General features: G+C 36.3%; 1 protein-coding gene across 2 annotated transcripts in view; it reads left to right on the top strand.

Moving 5' to 3' along the window:
• The window catches only part of znf536 (zinc finger protein 536), a 220411-nt gene extending 198436 nt beyond the window's left edge, over nt 1-21975 (top strand). For both annotated transcript variants that reach the window (XM_073835843.1, XM_073835845.1), the window contains exon 7: nt 19497-21975. In XM_073835843.1, the coding sequence (XP_073691944.1) occupies nt 19497-19738 (242 nt within the window). In that variant the 3' untranslated portion in view covers nt 19739-21975. The remainder of the gene's footprint in view (nt 1-19496) is intronic.
• Nucleotides 21976-22217: the final 242 nt, after the last annotated feature.

Genomic DNA, 22217 nt, shown 5'->3' with positions numbered 1-22217 from the left:
TTTTTTAAAAATGACCCTGTTCAAAAGTTTACATACACTTGATTCTTAATACTTTTTTTTTTTGTTTAGTGATAGTTGTTCATGAATCCCTTGTTTGTCCTGAACAGTTAAACCGCCTTCTGTTCTTCAGAAAAATCCTTCAGGTCTCACAGATTGTTTTGTTTTTACAGCATTTTTGTGTATTTGAACCCTTTTCAACTATGACTGTATGATTTTGAGATCCATCTTTTTTTACACTAAGAACAACTGAGTGACTCATTTGCAACTATTACAGAAGGTTCAAACACTTGCTGATGCTTCAGAAGGAAAAAGTATGCAGGGGGGTGAAAACTTTTGGTATTTGAAGATCAGGGTAAATTTAACTTATTTTGTCTTCTGGGAAACATGTAAGTATCTTCTTTGGCCTCTGAAGGGCAGTACTAGATGAAAAAATATATATATTTAGGCAAAATAAGAAAAATGTACACATCTTAATTCTGTTCAAAAGTTTTCACCCCTCGGCTCTCAATGCATTGTGTTTCCTTCTGAAGCATCAGTGAGCATTTCAACCTTCTGTAATAGTTGCATATGAGTGCCTCAGTTGTCCTCAGTGTGAAAAGATGGATCTCAAAATCGTACAGTCATTGTTAGAAAGGGTTACAAAAATGCTGAAAAACCAAATCATTTGTGGCACCTGAAGTATTTTTCTGAAGAACAGCGGGCAGTTTAACTGTTCAGGACAAACAAGGAATGAACAACTATCACTAAACAAAAAAACACAGCTGTGGATCATTCAGGTAACAACACAGTATTAAGAATCAAGTGTATGTAAACTTTTGAACAGAGTCATTTTTATAAATTCAACTATTATTTCTCTTGTGGACTATATGTAAACATATTTTATGTGAAATAGCTTATTCAGGTCAGTACTACATAAAAAATAACATGCATTTAGTATGATCCCTCTTATTTTGGGAAAATAATTCATATTTTGCAGATTCAGCAAGGTGTATGTAAACTTCTGACCTCAACTGTATTCTCTGTTGTTATTAACTGTAAAGCAACATATAAACACAAGACATGTCTTTCAAGGACGTTCCCTCTCTCCAGCTCTCTTTTAAAGATGGATTTGCCCCGTCACACACTCTCATTGTAGGCCAATGACAAGCGATAACTGACACCCTTTGGCACAGGGGCCTGTTGTGTCAATACCTCAGAGAGATAAGACCCTGCTCTCTAAACACATGAAAACCATCCTAACACACACATATACACACAAGCAGCACTTCCACCGCAGACCAAGAGAACATTTTCCCATTATAGGTCCGTTTTTCATGTTTTTCTTAACCTTTTCCTGTGAGTTAGCGGGGTCTCGGCGGAGGGAAACCCGATCTCCTTTAGTCTGATGGGATCCATATTTGTGTTAACCTGTTGAGGGGAGGTGTCTGAGGTCAACGCCTGACTAATTTTTAAACGGATCAGCTACACTAGACCAGATGGAGAAAGGCCTGGACCTAATAAAACTCACATCCTGAAAAAGTAACCGTTTCTTTTTCCTGCCCCCCTCCATGCGTCTAGCTTGTCTGGAGTTGTTGAGCGCTGTGGAGCACTGAGGAAAGACAAGCGATTTTTTTGAAATACAGTGTAATACAGTGTGGATAGATTCAAATGCACAAATGAAATTTTTTGAATTTCATATATATAAACATTAACCTAAATTAATAAATGCTGTTAAAGTTCATAAAGTTGAAGTTCATTGTTAATTTATTACACTGATAGACTGATGCATTAATATTGACGAATTTAATTTTTCCTCATGTTTGTTTTAGCTGGTTTTACAAGCATGACTGCTTAGAAAGTAAAATAATAATAAAATAAAATAAAATAAAATAAACAATAGAATTGTCTTGACTGAAAAGACAGACAGTCAGAAGTCAGAAAAGACAGAAAAGTTTTAAATAAAATCAAATGAAATAAAATAAAAATACATTTAGGCTTATGTCACATGCACTGATTTTTTTTACTCAAAAGACAGAAAGTCAGAAGTCAGAAAAGACAGAGAAAATTTGAAAATAAAATAAAATAAAATAAAATAAAATTGTCTTGACTGGAAAGACAGAAAGTCAGAAGTCAGAAAAGACAGAGAAAATTTGAAAATAAAATGAAATAATAAAATGAAATGAAATAAAATAAAATAAAATAAAATAAAATTGTCTTGACTGAAAATACAGAGAACATTTTAAATAAGATAAGATAAAATAAAATAACAACATAAAATAATAAAAATACATTTTGGCTCATTAATTTCACATACACAAATTTTCTTGACTGAAAAGACAGAAAGTCAGAAAAGACAGAGAAATTTTGAAAAAATAAAATAATTTTTTTGACAGAAAAAAAAAAACAGAAAATCAGAAGAAATTTTGGAAAAATAAAAAAATATATAAAATAAAATAAAAAATAAAATACATTTAGGCTTGACTGAAAAGACAGAAAATTTTTTAAATACGATAAAATAAAATAACATAAAATAATAAAAATACATTTAGGCTCATTAATGTCACGTAGACTAAATTTTCCCGACTGAAAAGGTTGAGAAAATTTGAAAATAATAATAAAAAAAATTAAATAAAATAAAAAAAAATACATTTAGGCTCACTTATGTCACAAACACTGAATTTTCATGACTGAAAAGTGAAAATCAGAAGTCAGAAAAAGACAGAGAAACTTTGAAAATAAAATAAAATAATATAATAAAATAAAAAATACTTTTAGGCTCATTTTTGCCAAATAAACTGATTTGTCTTGACTGAAAAGACAGAAGTCAGAAGTCAAAAAAGAGTTAAAATTAAATTTAATTAAAATAATTTTAGGATCATTTATGCCACATAAACTGAAAAGACAGAAAGTCAGAAGTCAGAAAAGACAGATAATAAAATAAAATAAAATAAAATAAATAAAATAAAATAAAATAATAAAATAAAATAAAATAAAATAAAATAAAATAAAATAAAATAAAATAAAATAAAATAAAATAAAATAAAATAAAATAAAATAAAATAAAATAAAATAAAATAAAGGATGAGCAAACTCTCCAAAATAGACCAACTTGACCAGGGTGGTACAGTAGCTTTGGTTAGTAGTTTAGTAGTTCTTTTTTTTCGTGTATCATAGTAATATTTTAAAGAATGAATATGGTGATCTTTCAGTCACTATAAGGTATCAAAATACAATTTATTTAAGACACACTGATATGTAATAAGGATACACACATAAACGTTTGCATGTGTCTATCAAATTGTACCCTTATGTATTATAAAAAGCATTTGAGCGCATTAGTGTCACTCCATCTCGTGGTGGTGTCATATTTGCGCGATCGTGTATGTCGCTGATGTGTTTAAGAAGGCAGCGCGGTTGGGTTGCTGTGTGCCAGCACTTGTAGCCAGGCAGATGGTGACCTGCGCTTGAACCTCTCTTCTCTCTCATTTGTTCAGCTGGCTTTCATTTGGCCTGCATGCAGGCTGCATACTATAGCAAACGCAATCCCTCATTCACACCACCAGATGGCGCTATAAATCAACTTATGGCACCATTGCTGACACGCTGATCTTTAAACACCAACACACGACAGATAAAAGATTACACTCAAGAAATGTATATCAGAGCCGTAAATCTTAATAGAAGTGATGTGAGAGTTTGTGGCACACATTTTAATACTGAAACTTTATATTTTTGTCCCGCCGTTAAGTCACATGGTTACAGCCACAGTAGCACATCTTGTCATTAGAGCCAGGCTAAATGATATCTGAAAGAGAAAGGCTTTGTCTGCACAGAGAATTGCACTCTATTTCCATTTTCAATCTGCAGTCAATCCGTAATCAATCTTATCAGACGTCCTTTGACAGGCTTTTCACATTTTTACACATTTTTGCGCACTCTTCCTCTCTCATTTACACGCACGCAGACAACAGTCATCTGTCACCATTCGAGAGCTCTCTGTGCGTCTGGATACACTCCGTGTCATAATGCTCCTCATTGCCGAGCACATACAGTCTCGCACACATACACATGCAACTTAACAAGAGTGTGCGCGTGAGTGTGTGTGTTTGCTCAGCTCTCAGGCAGGGTCTTATGAATCGATGATCATGTGGTATAAGAGAGATAGATGGCTCGGAGCTCCGTCTTGTCTCCTCTAATTGTAAAATATTAGTTACATTAGAGTGTGTTGGGTGATTAATGGAACTTATTTGGAGGTGGCCCTTCCTGGCCCTCCTCCCCCCCTGCCAAAGCCTTCTCCACTGACTCCTCGAAACTGAGAGATTTCTCTTACGGCAGACAAATAGGTCCTGGGGACAAAACAGAAAGGAAGGGATGAGAGCAGAGGAGTTGTATGAGAGTTGTAACAGGAGAGCGAGATAATTTATTCGATTTGATATGTACTTCCAGGTAGCTTACATGCAAACAGTCATATATTACGTCTGCGCTTCATTGATATTTCTATGTCTGCATGAGAATAGATCAGTATTGGTGTGTATAAAAGCTGACTGGAAATGTTATTGATACCTGAGCAGATGAGCACTTAGTCCTGCTGGAGGTCCAGCAACCAGAATTGACGCTAGGCCCTTGTCCATTAGAAAGCCATGGATCATGTTATAGCCAGCATAACAACACCTGCTGACCCACTGCTGGAGCTTCAGCCTTTGTTCCAATCCGTGTATATCTTTCTGCTTAGTCCTGGGCCTGTGGGAAAGGGAATGTTTTGATTGTCTTTTAATGTGGAGGCCTTGAGGAGCGGCGCTCTGATAGATCATGGTATTTTAGCTATTCCTTAGACACAAAGTTGTAAATAAAAGCTTGGAAAGCGTACAATCATTTCATCTTGTCAAGCACTATACTGTGTTATATAAACAACTGCTTGCTTTAAGTGATAATATATTCACTTTTTGTTTGTCTTATATTCATCTTATTCTAAAGTGTTACTAATTCTTGAGAAACTATCATTACATTTGAAAGCAACAGTGTGTTTTCTCAAGCAACAATGATGGAAATGTGACCCTGGACCATGAAACCAGTTGTAAGTAGCATGGGTATATTTGTAGCAATAGGCAACAATACATTATATGGCTTAAAATGATTGATTTTTCTTTGCCAAAATCATATTAGGGTGAGACACTGCAGGTGAATATGGTAAAAAGAAATAACTAATAGTTATCGCCTTACTTACCCAGTTGATTGATTACAATGATAATTGCAAACATTTTTTTGTATTACAAGTTTTCTAAAATGTTAGGTTTAAATATATGCAAATTAATCGTTATTTAATGAAATATGCACTAATTTGCATACATTTCTAGAGTAAAAATCTAAACACTGGATGAAGTCAGTTTCAAAATTCTTGTTTCATTTTTTTTTTTTTGGCATTTTAGAGTTTTTACAGAGGGAATTTTTGGTATCTCATTTTTGTCACTCCATAATTCTGAAAATACTTTTAAAATGTTGTTTGTAATAAAGCAAATTATTAATAATTGAACAAATCCCTCTGTAAAAACCTTCAAGATATAGACAGGAATAAAAAAGGTAAAATTTGGTGTGTGTGTAGGTGCTACTGAAGTGGAGATTTATGGTTCAGTGTAGGAGAAAAAACTCATTTTGAGAAAATAGCCTTTAAAATATGTATTGTAACTAACAAAAATAGATAAAGTGCTATAAAAGAAACACTTAACAGTGTCTTTTGGATGTTTTCTTTCTTCTAGTCTGAAAAAAAAAAACACTTAATGAAAAACCAAAAAGCCCAAAATCTCAAACTTGAGGTGCCTTTAAGTAAAGATCATGTTCCATTAAGATATTTAATAAATTTACCTATACATATATCAAAAATTTATTTTTAATAAGTAATATGCATTGCTAAGAACTTCAGCTGAACCAATTTAAAGGCGATTTTCTCAATATTTAGATTTTTTATGCACCCTCAGATTCCAGATTTTAAAATAGTTGTATCTCAGCCAAATATTGTCCTATCCTAACAAACCACACATCAATGGAAAGTTTATTTATTTATGTATCAGCTTTCAGGTGACGTATAAATCTTGATTTCAAAATAAAATGGACCCTTATGGCTGGATTTGTGGTCCAGGGTCACAAATGTGAACTTGAGGGTAGAAAGCCCTATTAATAGTCTCATTTTTGTTTGTGTATTGTATTCAGTTAAAAAAAAAAATTCATTATGGTGTATTTTTTCACTCAGTGCATTCCTTACAAAATAATACTGTATTAATACCACAGAATATATCATGTTTTACCATACATACACTACCAGTCAAAAGTTTGGGACACACTTCCCCATTAAAGAGAATGGGGAAGTGTGTCCAAACTTTTGACTGATAGTGTACACACCATGATCCCACAATTTTGGCAGAGGAAAGATAATTCCAACACTTTTTTGTGGTTTTGTTCATTTATTTATAAGTGGTTTTTCAGTAGTTTAGCGTTGACATTGCTGCTGTCATCACCTTCCTTTGTCAATTAAATCTGTTCATTATCTTTAAGTCAAAAATTAAATTAGTTATACACAAAGGCTGATGTTACATGCTATTTATTTGAAATGGTGGTATAGTATGTGATGAATATAAACAAATGAAAAAGCTCTTTAATGGGAGAAATTATTTTTAAAGTGATATGCAACACATGCTCTGGGAATATTTAAAGATTATGAACGATGAGCATTAATACACATCAGACCTTAGACTATATTCAGAATGGAAGGACATATTTTAATACATTTAAAATATTGAAAAATAGCAATTCATCTTTAGTTATAGCAAATGTAATTTTTGATTCTCTATGTTCTTCAAGATCTACATTTCTATATTTTACAAAGCTATATTTCATAAGCATGATCTCTCTTTCTTTCTTTCTTTCTTTCTTTCTTTCTTTCTTTCTTTCTTTCTTTCTTTCTTTCTTTCTTTCTTTCTTTCTTTTTAAAGACAATCAAATCAGACTAAAAAACTAAAAGCACTCTCTTAAAAAATAAAGGTTATTTATTGGCATCAGTGGTTCTATGAAGAATCTTGGAACCTTTCAAATGCAGAAAAGTTTCTTTATAGTCAAAAAAGATTCTTTAGATTTTTAAAATGTTCTCAAAAATGGTTCATTTAGGAACTGTTCAGTGAAAGGTTATTTGGGGAACCAAAAATGGTTCTTCTATGGCATTACTACAAAAACACAGTTTTGGAACCTTTTATTTTTAAGAGTGCGAGTGTAACTTTTATAAGAAAGATGACTGTTTAAAATTATTACTGTATTCCCTCTTAAAACAAATAAGTTGAAACTGGAGCTGTCTTTTATTTTAGGAGGAATTAGAGGGTTATTTATTATTTAATAAAAAAAAAATATTTAGATAAAGACACATTCAAAACAACACAAAAGCAAGTGTAACTTAAAAAAAATGTCTGTTTAAAATGATTTAATTCTTTAAAAACCCCACAGTTACACTTCACTTCATTTTTACTTCACTCTAAACTGTATTGCTTCTTTTTGGGAAAAAAACAACAACTGAAGCTGTTATTTTAGAAGGAATTAGAGGATTCTAGTTTAGAGCTTTTACAGTTATTCACAGTGTTCTATATATTGAAGGTTATTTTTATCCCTGCTCTACATCTCAGAGTCCTGAACCTTCACTCTACATGCTACAGTCCTTTTTAGTAAGGTGCAATTCTGCTTTTTATTCAATATGACCACTTTCAGAGTGAAAGTAGTCAGGTACGAGATCTGGTCTCTTTTCTCCCTCCTTTGCACAAACACACACACGGTACACACGCACACACTCGTAGACATTTATTATGTGTCTGCCGTGACAGCTCAGCACTAGAATGTGCAGCAATATGCTCTATAGGGAGAGAGAGAAGGAGAGAAGTGAGCAGTACTGCAGATGAGTACTCATGAACTCTTCCTCCCCTGGCCACACAGATACCCACACACAGACACACAGTCCTGCTGAGACTGCCTGACACATCGCTCTCATCACATGATGTATATACTGCCTTTTACCCATGAGCCTTTCTAACTCTTGACCAATCGCGGGGCTCCGCGCAGGCCCTTGCCAGCACCTCTCATGCGCTGTCAGTGAAGGAAGCGGTATATTATCCCAAAAATCCTTCCCTGAAACTTTCTGCACGCAGTTACTCAGACATGTCCATGTGGAAAAACAAATCGAAATGCTCTGGAACACATCAAAGAATTCCATTTGTTCAGAAAAGAGAGAAATGAAGCCAAGAAATGAAGATTGAAAAGAGATATAGTGGCAGGCAGACTGGGAAATGTATAGCTGAGAAACAGAGAGCGTATTAAGAGGTACGTCTACTGCAGCAGTTTGTAATCTAGTTCAGTGTTTAACATGGGAGCCGCTTCCCCGGTGGAGCTTTTAGAGTTTGCTTTTGATACATACACACAGAACGCCGAATCCAAGTTTTTCCGTCTTGTTTTTTTCCCAGAGAGCCACACTACAGCATCAGTTCTCCAAACTAAGAGCCGATTTCCATTAGAACTGCGTTTGGTGCTACAGTATAAAATCTCTTCTAGCTTTTCTTTTCACTCTGAGAAATATTTTGACTAGAGGCTCATTAACAGTCCAAACTGATCCTTTTTTCTCTCTGGAAGTCTCTTGATATTTATGTGAATGCATTTCAAGTTTTTAATGATAAAACTTAACTACAGTAGATAATATAGCACAGTGCAGGTGTAAAGATGTTTAGCTCAATGCCTGTCTATTGTAGCGGCGTCTTTGCTTTGCTTTGTGTTTACCAAATCAGAGCGAGTGGATCTGAAGGTGTGATGTCGGTTTTAGTGTGGAATCTTCCTCAGCAGGGTTTTGGGAGCAGGTGGGGAGAGATAGTGCGTGGCGCACTAACGTTGCGGAGGGATTTGGGTGTTTGGAAGCTCTCTTTGCTGAGTAATCTCCCAGCCTTTACAACACACAGGTTATTACTGGCCGACAGATGGTACATCACTTTTTACTGCTCACACCTTCTGTGGCTTGCGTTTTCCCCAGACACACACTCCCTCTGTTTTTCTTTATCTTTTCCTTCTCTTCTATATAGGTGACACTCAAACACAGACACACACACACACACACACACACACACACACACACACACACACACACACACACACACACACACACACACACACACACATGTTGGGTTTACATGTTTTATGGGGACATTCCATAGGCGTAATGGTTTTCATACTGTACAAACCGTATTTTCTATCGCCCTACACCTACCCTACACCTAAACCTAGCCCTCACAGGAGATTGTGCATACTTTTACTTCATCAAAAAAACTCATTGTGCATGATTTATAAGCCTGTTTCCTCATGGGGACCTGAGAAATGTCCCCACAAGGTCAAAATCTACTGGTATTCCTATCCTTGTGGGGACATTTGGTCCCCACAACGTGATGAATACCAGGTACACACACACACACACACACACACACACACACACACACACACAATGAAAGTTTCCAGATATAAGATATAAGCAAATGGATATACAACACTTGCTGCACAGAGCAGAAAAAGCCTGGCCCCCGAAACATACACATGCACAGCATTGTGTAATCCCTACAGATACAGATTCATTATAGATATTCTTTGAAATATTACAATGGCTTAGAGTATCTTTTTTATCTAGCTTTGCTTACAGAAGCACATTATGTGTTGTTCAAAAACATTTGAAGTACAGAAATAAATATTTCCCAGGGAGAGTATATGAGTCAGATGTAGGTGATCTTTGAGACAGTGGACTCTCCACCGTTATGCATTTAACACTTATACAACTGGTGCAGTCTTTGAATCTCAGGTTGAGCACAGTCCAACAGCACTTACTGCAGACTGTTCACTGTCTACTGTCTACATCACACCACTTGTCTCTGTCTTTAGACGGACTGTCAATTTGTGTATAAGTGGTGAGGTTTTTCACTGAGCCTTTCTGCATGACAACAGGTGACTAAGAGTGAGTCATTGATTAATTCATTGATTCGATTTGTTCAAAACACTGATTCACTTTATGTCTTTATGTGTCAGTCATTGCATGATTAGTTAAACAATTAGTTTCTGCCTACTTCCCTACTATATAGTAGGTGGAAAGGAGTAGTATGTTTGAAATCACAATATTATTTTTTAATTAACCAGTGTCTTTATGAGAGAGTCATTGAATGATTAATTTAACAGATTCGTTCAAAACCTTTGATGCGAGTCTTTTAGCGAGTCATTGAATCATTTATTCAACTGATATGTTTAAAAAACATTGATTCGCTCAGTTACACCACTACATTTCGAACTATTTTCTATCCTGACCCAAAATTAAAAGTATTTTTTGTCTAAAATGTAAGTAAATTAAAGTGATAGTTCACCGAAAATGAAAATTACCCTATGATTTACTCACCCTCAAGCCATCCTAGGTGCATATGACTTTCTTCTTTCAGACAAATACAGTCTGAATTTTATTAAAGGAGAATTTCACTTCCCGAACAAAAATTTACAGATGTCTTTCTTTCTTCTGTCATAAGAATTTATGTTTTTTTAAGGGAAACATTTCAGGATTTATTTCCATATAGTGGACTTCTATGGTGCCCCCAAGATTGAACTTCCAAAATTCAGGTTAAATGCAGTTTCAAATGGTTCTGAGCGATCCCAGCTGAGGAAGAAGGGTCTTATTTAGCGAAATGATCTGTTATTTTCAGTTTTTCGACATATTGTAGAATTAGAATACACAGAGATGACAAGACAAGCATTTGAGGTTAAAACGTATATAATTTTTTTTTTAAATTTTTGTTTTTAGAAAATAACTGATCGTTTCGCTAAATAAGACCCTTCTTCCTCAGCTGGGATGGTCTAGAGCTCATTAAAGCTGCGTTTAAACTGCATTTTGGAAGTTCAAACTCATGGGCACCATAGAAGTCCACTATATAGAAAGAACTCCTGAAATGTTTTCCTCAAAAAAACATAATTTCTTTACAACTGAAGAAAGAAAGAAAGAAAGAAAGAAAGAAAGAAAGAAAGAAAGAAAGAAAGAAAGATGTATAGGTCTTGTATAGTTGAATGGGTGTTGAGATTTTAAAGTCCAATAAAGTGCATCCATCCATCATAAGTAATCTGGGGGTTAATAATGTCCTTCTAAGGCAAATCAAAGTGTTTGTGTAAGACAAATATCCATATTTAAAACTTCATATACTGTAATCTCTAGCTTCTGCTAACTGTCATACGTGCGTTCAGGAGGGAATGACGTTCCAGTGGATGACATAGGACATAGGCAACGAACGCGAAAGCGCAGTGGAGAGAGCAAAACAAAACACTGGTCACGAATTAGAAGTACAAAACAAGGATTTGTAAAGAAAGATGTCAGAGGATTTCAATAAGCCAAGAAGAAACTGGTCTTTCTTTGCTGTGAACAAAACATGGTTCTTGAAAGACTAGCATATTCTCACTGGAGTTTGCACTACGCCTACATTCAATGTTAAAGTTGTAAATATAGATACCTTTCCTACACAAATGCATCAATTTACTTCACAAGGCCTTTTTTAACCCACACAGAGCTGTGTGGAGTAATTTTTATGATAGATGTGATGCATGTTATTGAACTTCAAAATCCCAACACCCATTCACTGCAATTATAAAGCTTGGAAGAGCCAGGACATTAATAATATAACTCCAACTGTATTTGTCTGAAAGAAGAAAGTCATATACACCTAGGATGGCTTGAGGGTGAGTAAATCATGAGGTAATTTTCATTGAGGGTGAGCTATCCCTTTAATATAAACTTTCTGTTTGTTGAACTCTTGCATAAAACCAATATGACATATGTTGTTGTTGTAAAAACCTTGACGCACACATGTTTGTGTGATAGTGACACGGAGCGGAAGTGTTTAACTCAGGTGACCTTGTTCCTATCTGCAGTGTGAGTTGAAAGGATATGAGTGTTTAAACCCTTAATCACCCGTAGAGCGGAAGTCTCTCTCTCTCCTTCAGTATTCCTATCTCGCTCGTTCTCAGGTTTGAGTTACTCACAGTGAGCATCTGAAAGTCATTAGAGGCTCTGCATGCTGTCAGGTGCCAGCCCATACACACACACACACACACACACACACACACACACACATATAACGTACATATACGTATGCACACCAACATCCCAACTATACATGCGGTGTTCCCCTCACACAAAGCCACACACATGCAGAAACAGGCATTCATGACATGCTCATGAGCTATTATTTTTTCAAAGACATGCCCCACACATACACAGGGACACATGCTTGAGTGTGTAAACACACACACAGTAAAAGTGCTGAAGCCCTGCAGGTTCTTTCTGCTGTGTGGGGCAAGGGATTCGTCATGTGCTGATGAGCTGTTATAATAATATATGAGCAAATCACAAGCATTCTGCAAATTAATCATTTTTCCTCCTCAACACCCTTCTCCCGCTCTTTCTCTGTCACACACACACACAAACTCTTTGTTGCTGAGCGTTGGAGAGGGTGACTTCTCACAGACAGACAGAGGTGAGAGGCAGCACTCTTTCACAGATGGTAGCTCTGGCATCAGATGGAATTTATATAAGACTGATTTTGATTACATGCCAAAGCACCTCCATGTCTGTGTGAGTGTGTGTGTGTGGGCGCTTGTGTCTGCTTGCTTGCATACCACAAGCATACTGTTTGAACGCATCTTGTTGGTTTGTTTGATATTTTTTAGAATGTATATATATATATATGTGTGTGTGTGTGTGTGTGTGTGAATGACGAGATAAGAAAAGGAGAATGAAAAGGAGAGTGTGAGAGAGCAAGAACAAGAGTCGCCACAAGAGGGAGCATTAGACGTGTCTTCAGAGAGGATGGAGATGAAATATATACAGACGAGATAGGTGTTGAGAAAGTGTATCTAGAACAGAGAAAACGAGCGGAGTGATTTGTTGATTTATTTTTGGTCTGTTTAAATTTTTGGAATGATGGACGGCGGGAAGGACAATGATGGAGTGATATTGGGGAATTTGCAGGAAGTGGGTGTTGTCGTCGGTTCTCCCTCCTCCTCCTCTCCTTCGCCCTCTGATCTCCACATATGAGGCCTTCAGGGGTTAATTAGGCAGGCGTGATAATGGCACACTGGTGAAAATAATAGAACTCTTTCTCTCTCTTTTTCTCTGTCTATTTTGAGACAATGTTAGAAAATGATGGAAAGGGCTAAGAAAAAAGGAGGGAAAAGATAAAAATCACCTGTCATTTCCATATGTTGTTTTACAAAGCTTAGTACGTATAGAGGCGCAAATGTATTCTTGTGTTTCTTTTGGCCACAAAACATTCAAAAGATTTATTGGCCATTGGTAACAAGAACATTGGAATTTTTACTCACACAGGACTCACAGTTTCGGGAAACAGAGTGAAAAAAATGTGGAAAGGATTGACACGTACTGGAGAGAAAGAGAAGGAGAATGGAGAAATAAAATTCTTCATACTAGTTCATGTCACTTGGCACCTGAATTGCAGTAGATGTGAATCACTGGAGAGCTTTGAAATGAGGAATGAGAGAAAGCGAACAAGAAAGAAAAAGAAATATGCCATCACTGTCGATATACATAGTTGCTTATGATATCTATATATCAGTGGTGTGCAGTTGTGTTCTGAAATGAGGCAAAGTCCTCACTTTTTTTTAATTAATTGTGAATTCATGTTTCAGTCACATTTTCATTGTAATTACTAGGTTATTCTACTTTAAGATTAAAACCAATTATAAATCTCATCATTATAGTGTTTTAAGCATTTTACATTTATTCCAAAATAACAACTCCAAAATAACAGCTGTTCTTTTTCATAATAAACTTACTTTCAGATCATCAGTCATCAAAGCTTGGTAAATATTAGACACAGATGCAGAGATACACTATATTGCCAAAAGTATTGGGTCACCTCCTTCTAATGCACAGGTTTGACTACTTTAGTAATTTCCATGAGTACAAATCTTAATCCAATTTTATAGCAACAGTTTGGACAGGACCCTTTTCTATTCTAACATGACAATGCATCTGTAAAGCAAGGTTCAAAAAGAAACTATTAATTCCGTCAGTGTGGAAGAACTTGACTGATCTTGTAAAACCAAGTCTTAATTCCAGCTGAACACCTCTGGTGTGACTTTAAATGCAGACCTTGAGCCAAAAACTCATCACCAAACACCAACGGCTTGTACATTCACTATATGGACAAAAGTATTGGGACACCACCTTCTTTAGAACAGAAAAAGGCACTTCCAAAACTGTGGCAACAATATAGGAAACATAATTCACGTAATTTAAAAACTGCATTTCCATCTCTGTTGTTGTTTCGGAAGTGTCTAAAATGACTGTACCCATATGTACAAGTCATTGGTAATTGTTTTGTTTTTGGCTCAAGGTCTGCATTTAAAGTCACACCAGAGGTGTTCAGCTGGGATTAGGACTTGGCTTTATGCAGACCAGTCAAGTTCTTCCACATTGATTGAATCAATAATTTCTTTCTGAACCTTTCTTTTTTACACAGATGCACTGTCATGTTAGAATAGAAAAGTCGCTACAAAATTAAAACCATACATTACCCCAGAATATCATTATATGCTTAACATTAAGATTTGTACTCATGGAAGTTACTAAAGTAATCAAACCTGTTCATTAGTAGGGGGTGTCCCAATACTTTTGGCAATATAGTGTAGAAGCTGATTACTCACAGAAAAACATGTTTTCAGACCATTTTAAGTTTGGTTTTGACTTGACAAAGTGGCAGTGGTAATATGTAAGTGTATGAGTTTATTTACTTTTTTATTAGTCTTTTATTAACACCATTATATTGTTAATTCAAACAAATGTGGATTGCGCACCAACACAAGAGGCGGGATTTATTGCATAAACCAATCACAGCCGAACCCAACCAGCTGTATCCAATCATATATCCCATTCGTTCTCAGTTACCCCCCACCAAATCCACCCCACGCTTAAGGGGTCTGTTAAAACTTAATGAGCTCAGGGGAGGTGAGGAGACATGGACTCATGCTATAACTTTACTTGCTGGTGTCCTTGTTTAGAAAAATGAGTGCTTTATACACTTTTTAATGTTATGTTTTGGTGTTGTTTTATTTTTGTACTCTGATTTTTTTCTCATCCAATATTTTGAGGAGACACTGCCTTCCTTTGCCTCCATGGAGGAAACGCCCCTGATGTATTCATATTATAAATAAATAATAATTAACTTCTACCTAATAATTTTTTATTCATTTCTTAATAAATAATTTCTACGTTTATTGTCCTTGTATGTCCTGGAAGTATAAACATACATAAACACTGGCTTATATTCACATTTATTTTTAATTACTCCAATAATTACTCTATGATTAGCACGCCCTAACTACACCACACTATAAAAAAATAAAATAAAAATAAAAAGTAAAAAAAAAACTTAAAAATGTAAGTGTTTGTGCTGCCTTAAAATTTTAAGTTTACTCAACTCAAATATCCATGTTTTCACATAGTACAACTTAACATTTCATGTTGAATAAACTTACTTTTTTAGGTTGAAACTATTTCTTTTTTTTTTCTTTTTTGCTTTGCTTTTTTTAGAGTGCATTGCTTATTTTTAGAATTAAAGGATTACTCCACTTCCGAAATAAAATTTTTGCTGTTTCAGTGCAGCTTCAAAGGGCTCTACACAATCCCAGAGGTAGAAGGGTCTTATCTAGCGAAACAATCACTTATAGTCTGAAAAAAATACAATTTGTATACTTTTTAACCTCACATGCTTGTCTTGTCTAGCTCTGTGTTGCACATGTGCACTCTGTGCACTACAGTTAGGTTATGTCGAAAAAATCCTGAAATGTTTTTCTCAAAAAACGTAATTTCTTTGCGACTGAAGAAAGAAAGACATGACTATCTTGGATGATATGGAGGTAGATTATCAGGAAATTTTTATTCTGAAAGTGGAGTAATCCTTTAAGACAATATTTAACTCATTATTACCCATTTTTCAATGTTAATCTATAATGATGTTAATGTTTGTGTGTATTTTTTATGGACCGAGGGCACTAAAATGAGGAAGAGAGATGAATTTGAGCAAGATGTTTGCATGCTTTGCTATGAGCACTCAAAAACAAACATGCTGTAGTGTTCTAGCATGGCACCCACACTATGACACACTGTAATCTTTGTACATAAAATCTCCAGCTCTGCCCCTTCTTCTCTTGTCATTTAGGAACTAGCAGCAACAAGCCAAAATTGCCCCAATTAGTTTCTAAGTAATCGGGGCAACTATTATGGGAAACATTTTGAGAGGGCTTCAATGTGTACGGCCCTTTTTGATATAAGAAAAATGTGCCCTGCCACAGAACACCCCTCGAAATATGATTCATTGTTGCCAATTATTTTGACCACCAAATAGGCACCCTGAAGGGGCAGTATTATCTCACTTTGAAAAGAGAAGCTGGAGGAAGCTTTCTGGATGAATACGGAGAGCTGTGACGGAGGTTACATGTCAATAGGCTTTCTTCTTTTGTATTTCTTTCTGAGCCCTGTTAATCATTTACCTGCGGTCCTGTTATGGCCACAGTGAGCACCTCTTCACATTCCTTTTTATTTCTATCTTTTTCTTTCTGTTTATCCTAAAAATTGTTGGAAAATCGCTCCATTCTCTAGCCAGTTGGACCAATCGGTGACAACTCCCAGCTCCCTTTGCGTTTGCCTAAACATTTCCTGCTTTAGGAAAAGAGACGAGATAGGAGAGATGAAAAGAGAGCAAAAGAAAAGAGAAAGAAAGCTGACTTACAGTTGGTGATGCTAGTTCACTCTAAGTATAAAGTGGCATGAGAATATGCTGCCTCTCAGACTTAGCGCAATGTAAGGGAGTGTGAAATTAAAGTGCGTATGAATGAAACGGCCAGGATTGTGCGTCGCCGGCTTGCTTATCAGACAACTGGAACATCGAAAGCTCTAAAACTTGTAGCAATCCCCTTTGTAGCGAGGCCTCAGCAGACATTGTAGTATTCGAAAGCCGCTGAGACTCCAAAGCCAAACACAAAGTGCTTATAAATCCTTCTTTTTTTGTGCCACACACGCATATGCAAGCAGACGACAGTACGCACACTTACTTTGAGGATGCGCGCATTTTTCACGTTGCGTCACGGCTACACCTTTAATGCAGGCGCTTTACATTCTCCGCACCGACGCGGCTGCTATTTTAAACCGCCATGTTAATTTGATTTAGTGCTTTTCAAATTGAATTGAGAAAAATGGAGAGCAAATGTACTGTTATTAATGTTCTAAAGTAGCGCGTAGCTGAAAGTGCCTGGCTTTGCTCTAAGTGGATGGGCCCGATAAGAGAGCCAGATATGATAGGCACGTAATCTGCATTCCTCAAACAGACTTGTGTGGGCTATTAAAGGCCATTGTGTACAATGCACCGATGATCAGATCCAATCTTTTAAACAGTTGTACTTGCTCTAAGCTGAAAAGAGCACTTTCGAACTTCTGTAAGATGCCGCACAAAGAAAACGTCTTCATCTGAACAGCAGAGATTGTCCACGGACGGATCGAGGAAATGCTTTTGATACATACTGATGAATCAGACGATTAAACTTCCATCTTGAGGTGATTGTAACCAGATAGCTGCTACACACAAGCATTATCTGGGCCCTATGATTCAAATCAGGCACAAAGTGCTGAATTCTCTTGATATCTTAAAAATAAAGGTTCCAAAAGGGTGTTTTTGCAGTGATGCCATAGAAGAATTTTTGGTTTCTCAAATAACCTTTCAGTATACAGTTCCTAAAATAATTATTTTGAATAACATTTAAAAAATCTAAAGAACCTTTTTTTGACTATAAAGTACCTTTTTTGCATTTGAAAGTTCCATGGATGTTCAAGGTTCTTCATAAAACCATTGATGCCAATAAAGAATCTTTATTTTTTAGAGTATTTTTAGAATCCTGATCTCTTTCTAGGGGGGGCTATAAAATTAAAAATTAAATTGAAATGCATATTCACCAGTAAAATAAACTAATATTACCAAAACCAATATCTATAAAAGCTTAACATTAGTGCATTAGTAACATTAGGAGTCTGTCAATCAATAATAAGAAAAAAAGAATCACACATTTTTTCTGTTATTAATTATGATTAATCTCATTTTTTTCTTTTTACCAAGTAGTCTCTTATTAATGAAGTATTGATACCAATGCATTTCCCCTCAATTTTACAAATTAATTAAAGCCATTCAACATTGCAGTATAATTGAAAGCCATTATTTTTAACATTTAATAGGCTCTGAACTATATAACAACTTTTAATTTAAGTGATTTTAAAACAGTCCTCACATAAACTATAAATTATATATGCATAAACTATACAGAATTTTCGTTATTCAAGCTACAAATGTTACAGGAGTTCACTTCCAGAACAAAAATTTACAGGTAATGTACTCACCCTCTTGTCATCCAAGATATTCTTTCTTTCTTCAGTCGTAAAGAAATTATGGTTTTTGAGGAAAACATTTCAGGATTTCTCCCCATATAGTGGACTTCAATAGGGCCCCGAGTTTGAACTTCTGAAATGCAGTTTAAATGCGGCTTCAAACAACCCCAAATGCGGTTGTAAACAATCCCAGTCGAGGAAGAACCTCAAACACTTGTCTTGCTCTGCCTGAACACTGTTTTTTACAGTTCAAGACAGTTAGGGTCATAAAACTCCCATCTTACTTTCTCCCTCAACTTCAAAAATAATTTCAAAATCCTACTACATCGCAGCAGAAGTACTGACACAGTGTTTGCAAACATGCAAAGAAGATAAAACACCCTTAACAAAAAAGGTAAAACAGCGATGCAGGACGATTTTGAAGTTGAGGGAGAAAATGAGATGGGAGTTTTTTACGACATACCCTAACTGCCGTAAACCAGAAAAAAATACAGAGTTCAGGCAGAGCAAGACAAGACGAGCAGTTGAGGTTAAAAAATATATAATTATTATTATTATTATTATTTTTTTTTATATATATATATAGTTTCACTAGATAAGACTCTTCTTCTTCGCCTTGGATCGCTTACAACCACATTTGGGATTGCTTGAAGCAGTGTTTGTGCTATTTCTCACCAGAAGTTATGACCGAAAAGACTGTCTTTATACTCGGTAAAACTAGAGTTGTGGATATCTCATAACTCCCTCATAAAAGCGCTTGTCAACACTGCCGTCTATTGATGTTGCAGTCTCCAGTAGATTGTTGTTGTTCTTGTATCTCTTGCTTTTCCTTTTTGGCTGGCTTGGACCAGTATTGCCACCTTGCGGACAAACTAAGTAGTGCAAAAATAATTCAAGCCACCCGCGCATACTTCTGCCTCTGGCCGGATGAAGATGATTGGTGGGCCAGATTTGGCCACCAATTTAATAGCCCTGGTGTAAAGTGTGTGGCATGTGTATCAGGCTTCATTGACATTAATGTTGTCGGTTTCTTTCCCAGGTCACGGAGGTCAGAGGCCTTTCCAGTGCCGCTACTGCCCTTACAGCGCCTCCCAGAAAGGTAACCTGAAAACCCACGTGCTGTGTGTTCACCGCATGCCCTTTGACAACAGCCAGTACCCCGACCGTCGCTTCAAACGCTCCCGTATTGACTCTGATGTCTCTGGGAACTCAGAGGATGGGAATCTTCAGGTGAACACAGGAGAAGGTATTTCTGGTGATACTCCTCGCTCTCTTGAATGAAGCATTAAACTCAATCCAGGGATTTCTAAGGACCGTCAGGTGTTTGAAGTGATAATGACACCACCTCATACAAGCATTCCCATTGCATCACTATAAAACAAACATGAAGAAATTCAAAATTCTCCCCCAAAAATGATGGAGATTATAAACTCGGTAATATTCTGTGAAGCAGAATAGAGATGATGAAGTAAAGAAACCCGAACCCTATTTCTGATGAGTCTGAAACTAAATACACAGCTCTTATTGGAGTTGCCTGAACTGAGCGTTGAAGAGACATTACTGAAGAAGAGAAAAAAAATGACAATGTTAAAAAAAAACACTGTCATTAAATTCCTCCGAGTGACTTTTGTCCCAAAAATAATGCTTTTATCAGAAAAACGATCCGCGCCAACGATTTCGCGACAATTGGAAGGGAAAGAAGGATGGAGGGGAGTTGTTGAGCGCACCCTTCAAGAACATGACACCGCCAGTGGCCATTTGCCCAGCGCCACTGACGCACAGGGATGGAGTGAGCGGACGGAGGGATGTGGATGGTGAAATGGGGGGGTTGGGGCGTTTGGTGCCAGCCTGACTGGAGCTGTCATCACAGAGGAAATCAATTCAACCCCCTCCCACGCTACTTGCATTCACCCCCCCTCTTCCCCATTTCGCCTCTCCTCACTCTTTCAGAACACGTCAAGAGAAACCTTAGTCGCCTGTACAGCCGGGCCGCAGAAGGGACAGCCTCAGACCTGTCTGACGACTAGTAGCACTTCCTATCAGTCTCTTTCATTCCCCTCACCCTCCCATCTTGTCTTTCTCCCATCAAAAAAAAAATAAGGATGGCCAATAATGTTGTATAATAATCAGTGGATAGTTTTCTCCTTTGTTTTTCATTGTTGTGCAGTTGTAGGATGTAATTTGTATATCACTTAAAGTGACAGAATGGCGGAGACACTTAGAAAACTAAATGTGCTTGATTTCCATTCAACGCTTCTTAACGCAAAGTCACTTTGTTGTTCTTGAAGAAGGTGCTGCTTTCTTTCTAACTGGTGGACTTTGGGGAAATACTGACCATATGTAACCAAGAGTCTGAATATGTTATTTGTTGTATCTTGGAAATAATATGAAGGAACCGTAGCTCTTTTGTGGGGTTTATTGACCCACAGTGGGACTACCTTCTTTATGGAGCTCTTGAAAAAGTAGCACTATGAAGGCACTGTAGATATGAAGTATATAGATAATCACCTTTTCGCTACCTGTCTGTAATCTAAACTTCAGGATGGCATTTATGAGTTTGTTTGTTTTATGTATGTTTTTTCTCTTCCCCTAAAAAAAGATCAGGCATGGATTTTGTACAAATTTTATTTTTTATGTTTGAATATGCATCACCATGGCCCCATTTTGTGTCTATTTGTTGTCCTGAATGCTCTTCTACTAAAAGAGATTAGCAACACAGCCAGCTTGGATCCTATGAAATCAAGCCTCTTAAAGAACAAAATAAAGTGTATCAACTTTCATTGTACTTCCTTTTATTGAAGGCTAGCAGGGGTTAGAAGGTAAATAAGTATGGTAGGGGGTTAGAGATGCATGGGTGGTGGGGGGGAAGGGTGGATATTAATGTTTTGTGATAAACAGAAATGATCCAGACTTTAAGAAAGTCAATATCTTCCCGCTCAGCACAGGGAAGCTCAGCACTTAAACCCCAGGGCCTTACGGCTGCTCTATTCACGCCAAGAGGAGTTTAGAGGACTCACAAATACCCGCCACACTCCTCACTAAGCAGTAAATAAAAACATAAACCCTTATCAGAGCCCTAAGACCACAACATCTCAACAACAAAAAAAGAAGAAACGATAGATAGAGGTTAGAGTCTAGAAGTGGAGATTTTACAAACTGTAAGGTTCCAAGCAAGGGGTCTTCAATTCACCATAACCCAAGAATATACTTAAGTCTTTTATTTTTGGTCTGTTCTTTCTTGTTGTTGTTGTTGTTGTTTTCTTTTTCTTTTTATTAGAATAGTTCTCACTGCCTTAAATCAAGTTGATAAATTTAATACAACTATTTGTATAAGCTCTACTGCGGGGTAATGTTTGAAATTAAAGACATACTTTGTGACTGCATTGAGCTTTAGAGGTTTCAACGCACTACTGTGTTTTCTGGTGACTGTCTCCTGCTTGCTTTTCTTGTATGTATGTAAGTCTGTGCACACCAAGTATATTAGAGTAAATAAATAAAAAAAAAAAACAAAGAAAAAATAAATTCTGTTCATAGCTTTTCATACTTTATCTTTGCCTTTTCCAGTATTTTGTCATATTGGATCATGTTTGGAGCTCTGAGACAGGCAATAATTCTTTGAATGACACTGGAAGACCTTTTCTTTTTATTTTCTTGCCATATTTTGGTATAGTGATTGTCAGTCCCATAAGTTGAGGTGCTAATGTGTTCACATAAAATCTTTTTCTTTAAAAGAACCTGTAACCAAGTTATTTTACTGGTA

Source organism: Garra rufa, chromosome 3 (genome assembly GCF_049309525.1).
Source record: "Garra rufa chromosome 3, GarRuf1.0, whole genome shotgun sequence".
Classification (NCBI taxonomy): domain Eukaryota; kingdom Metazoa; phylum Chordata; class Actinopteri; order Cypriniformes; family Cyprinidae; genus Garra; species Garra rufa.
Note: the sequence above shows the minus strand (reverse complement) of the source record. Positions and strands in the feature narration are given on the sequence as shown.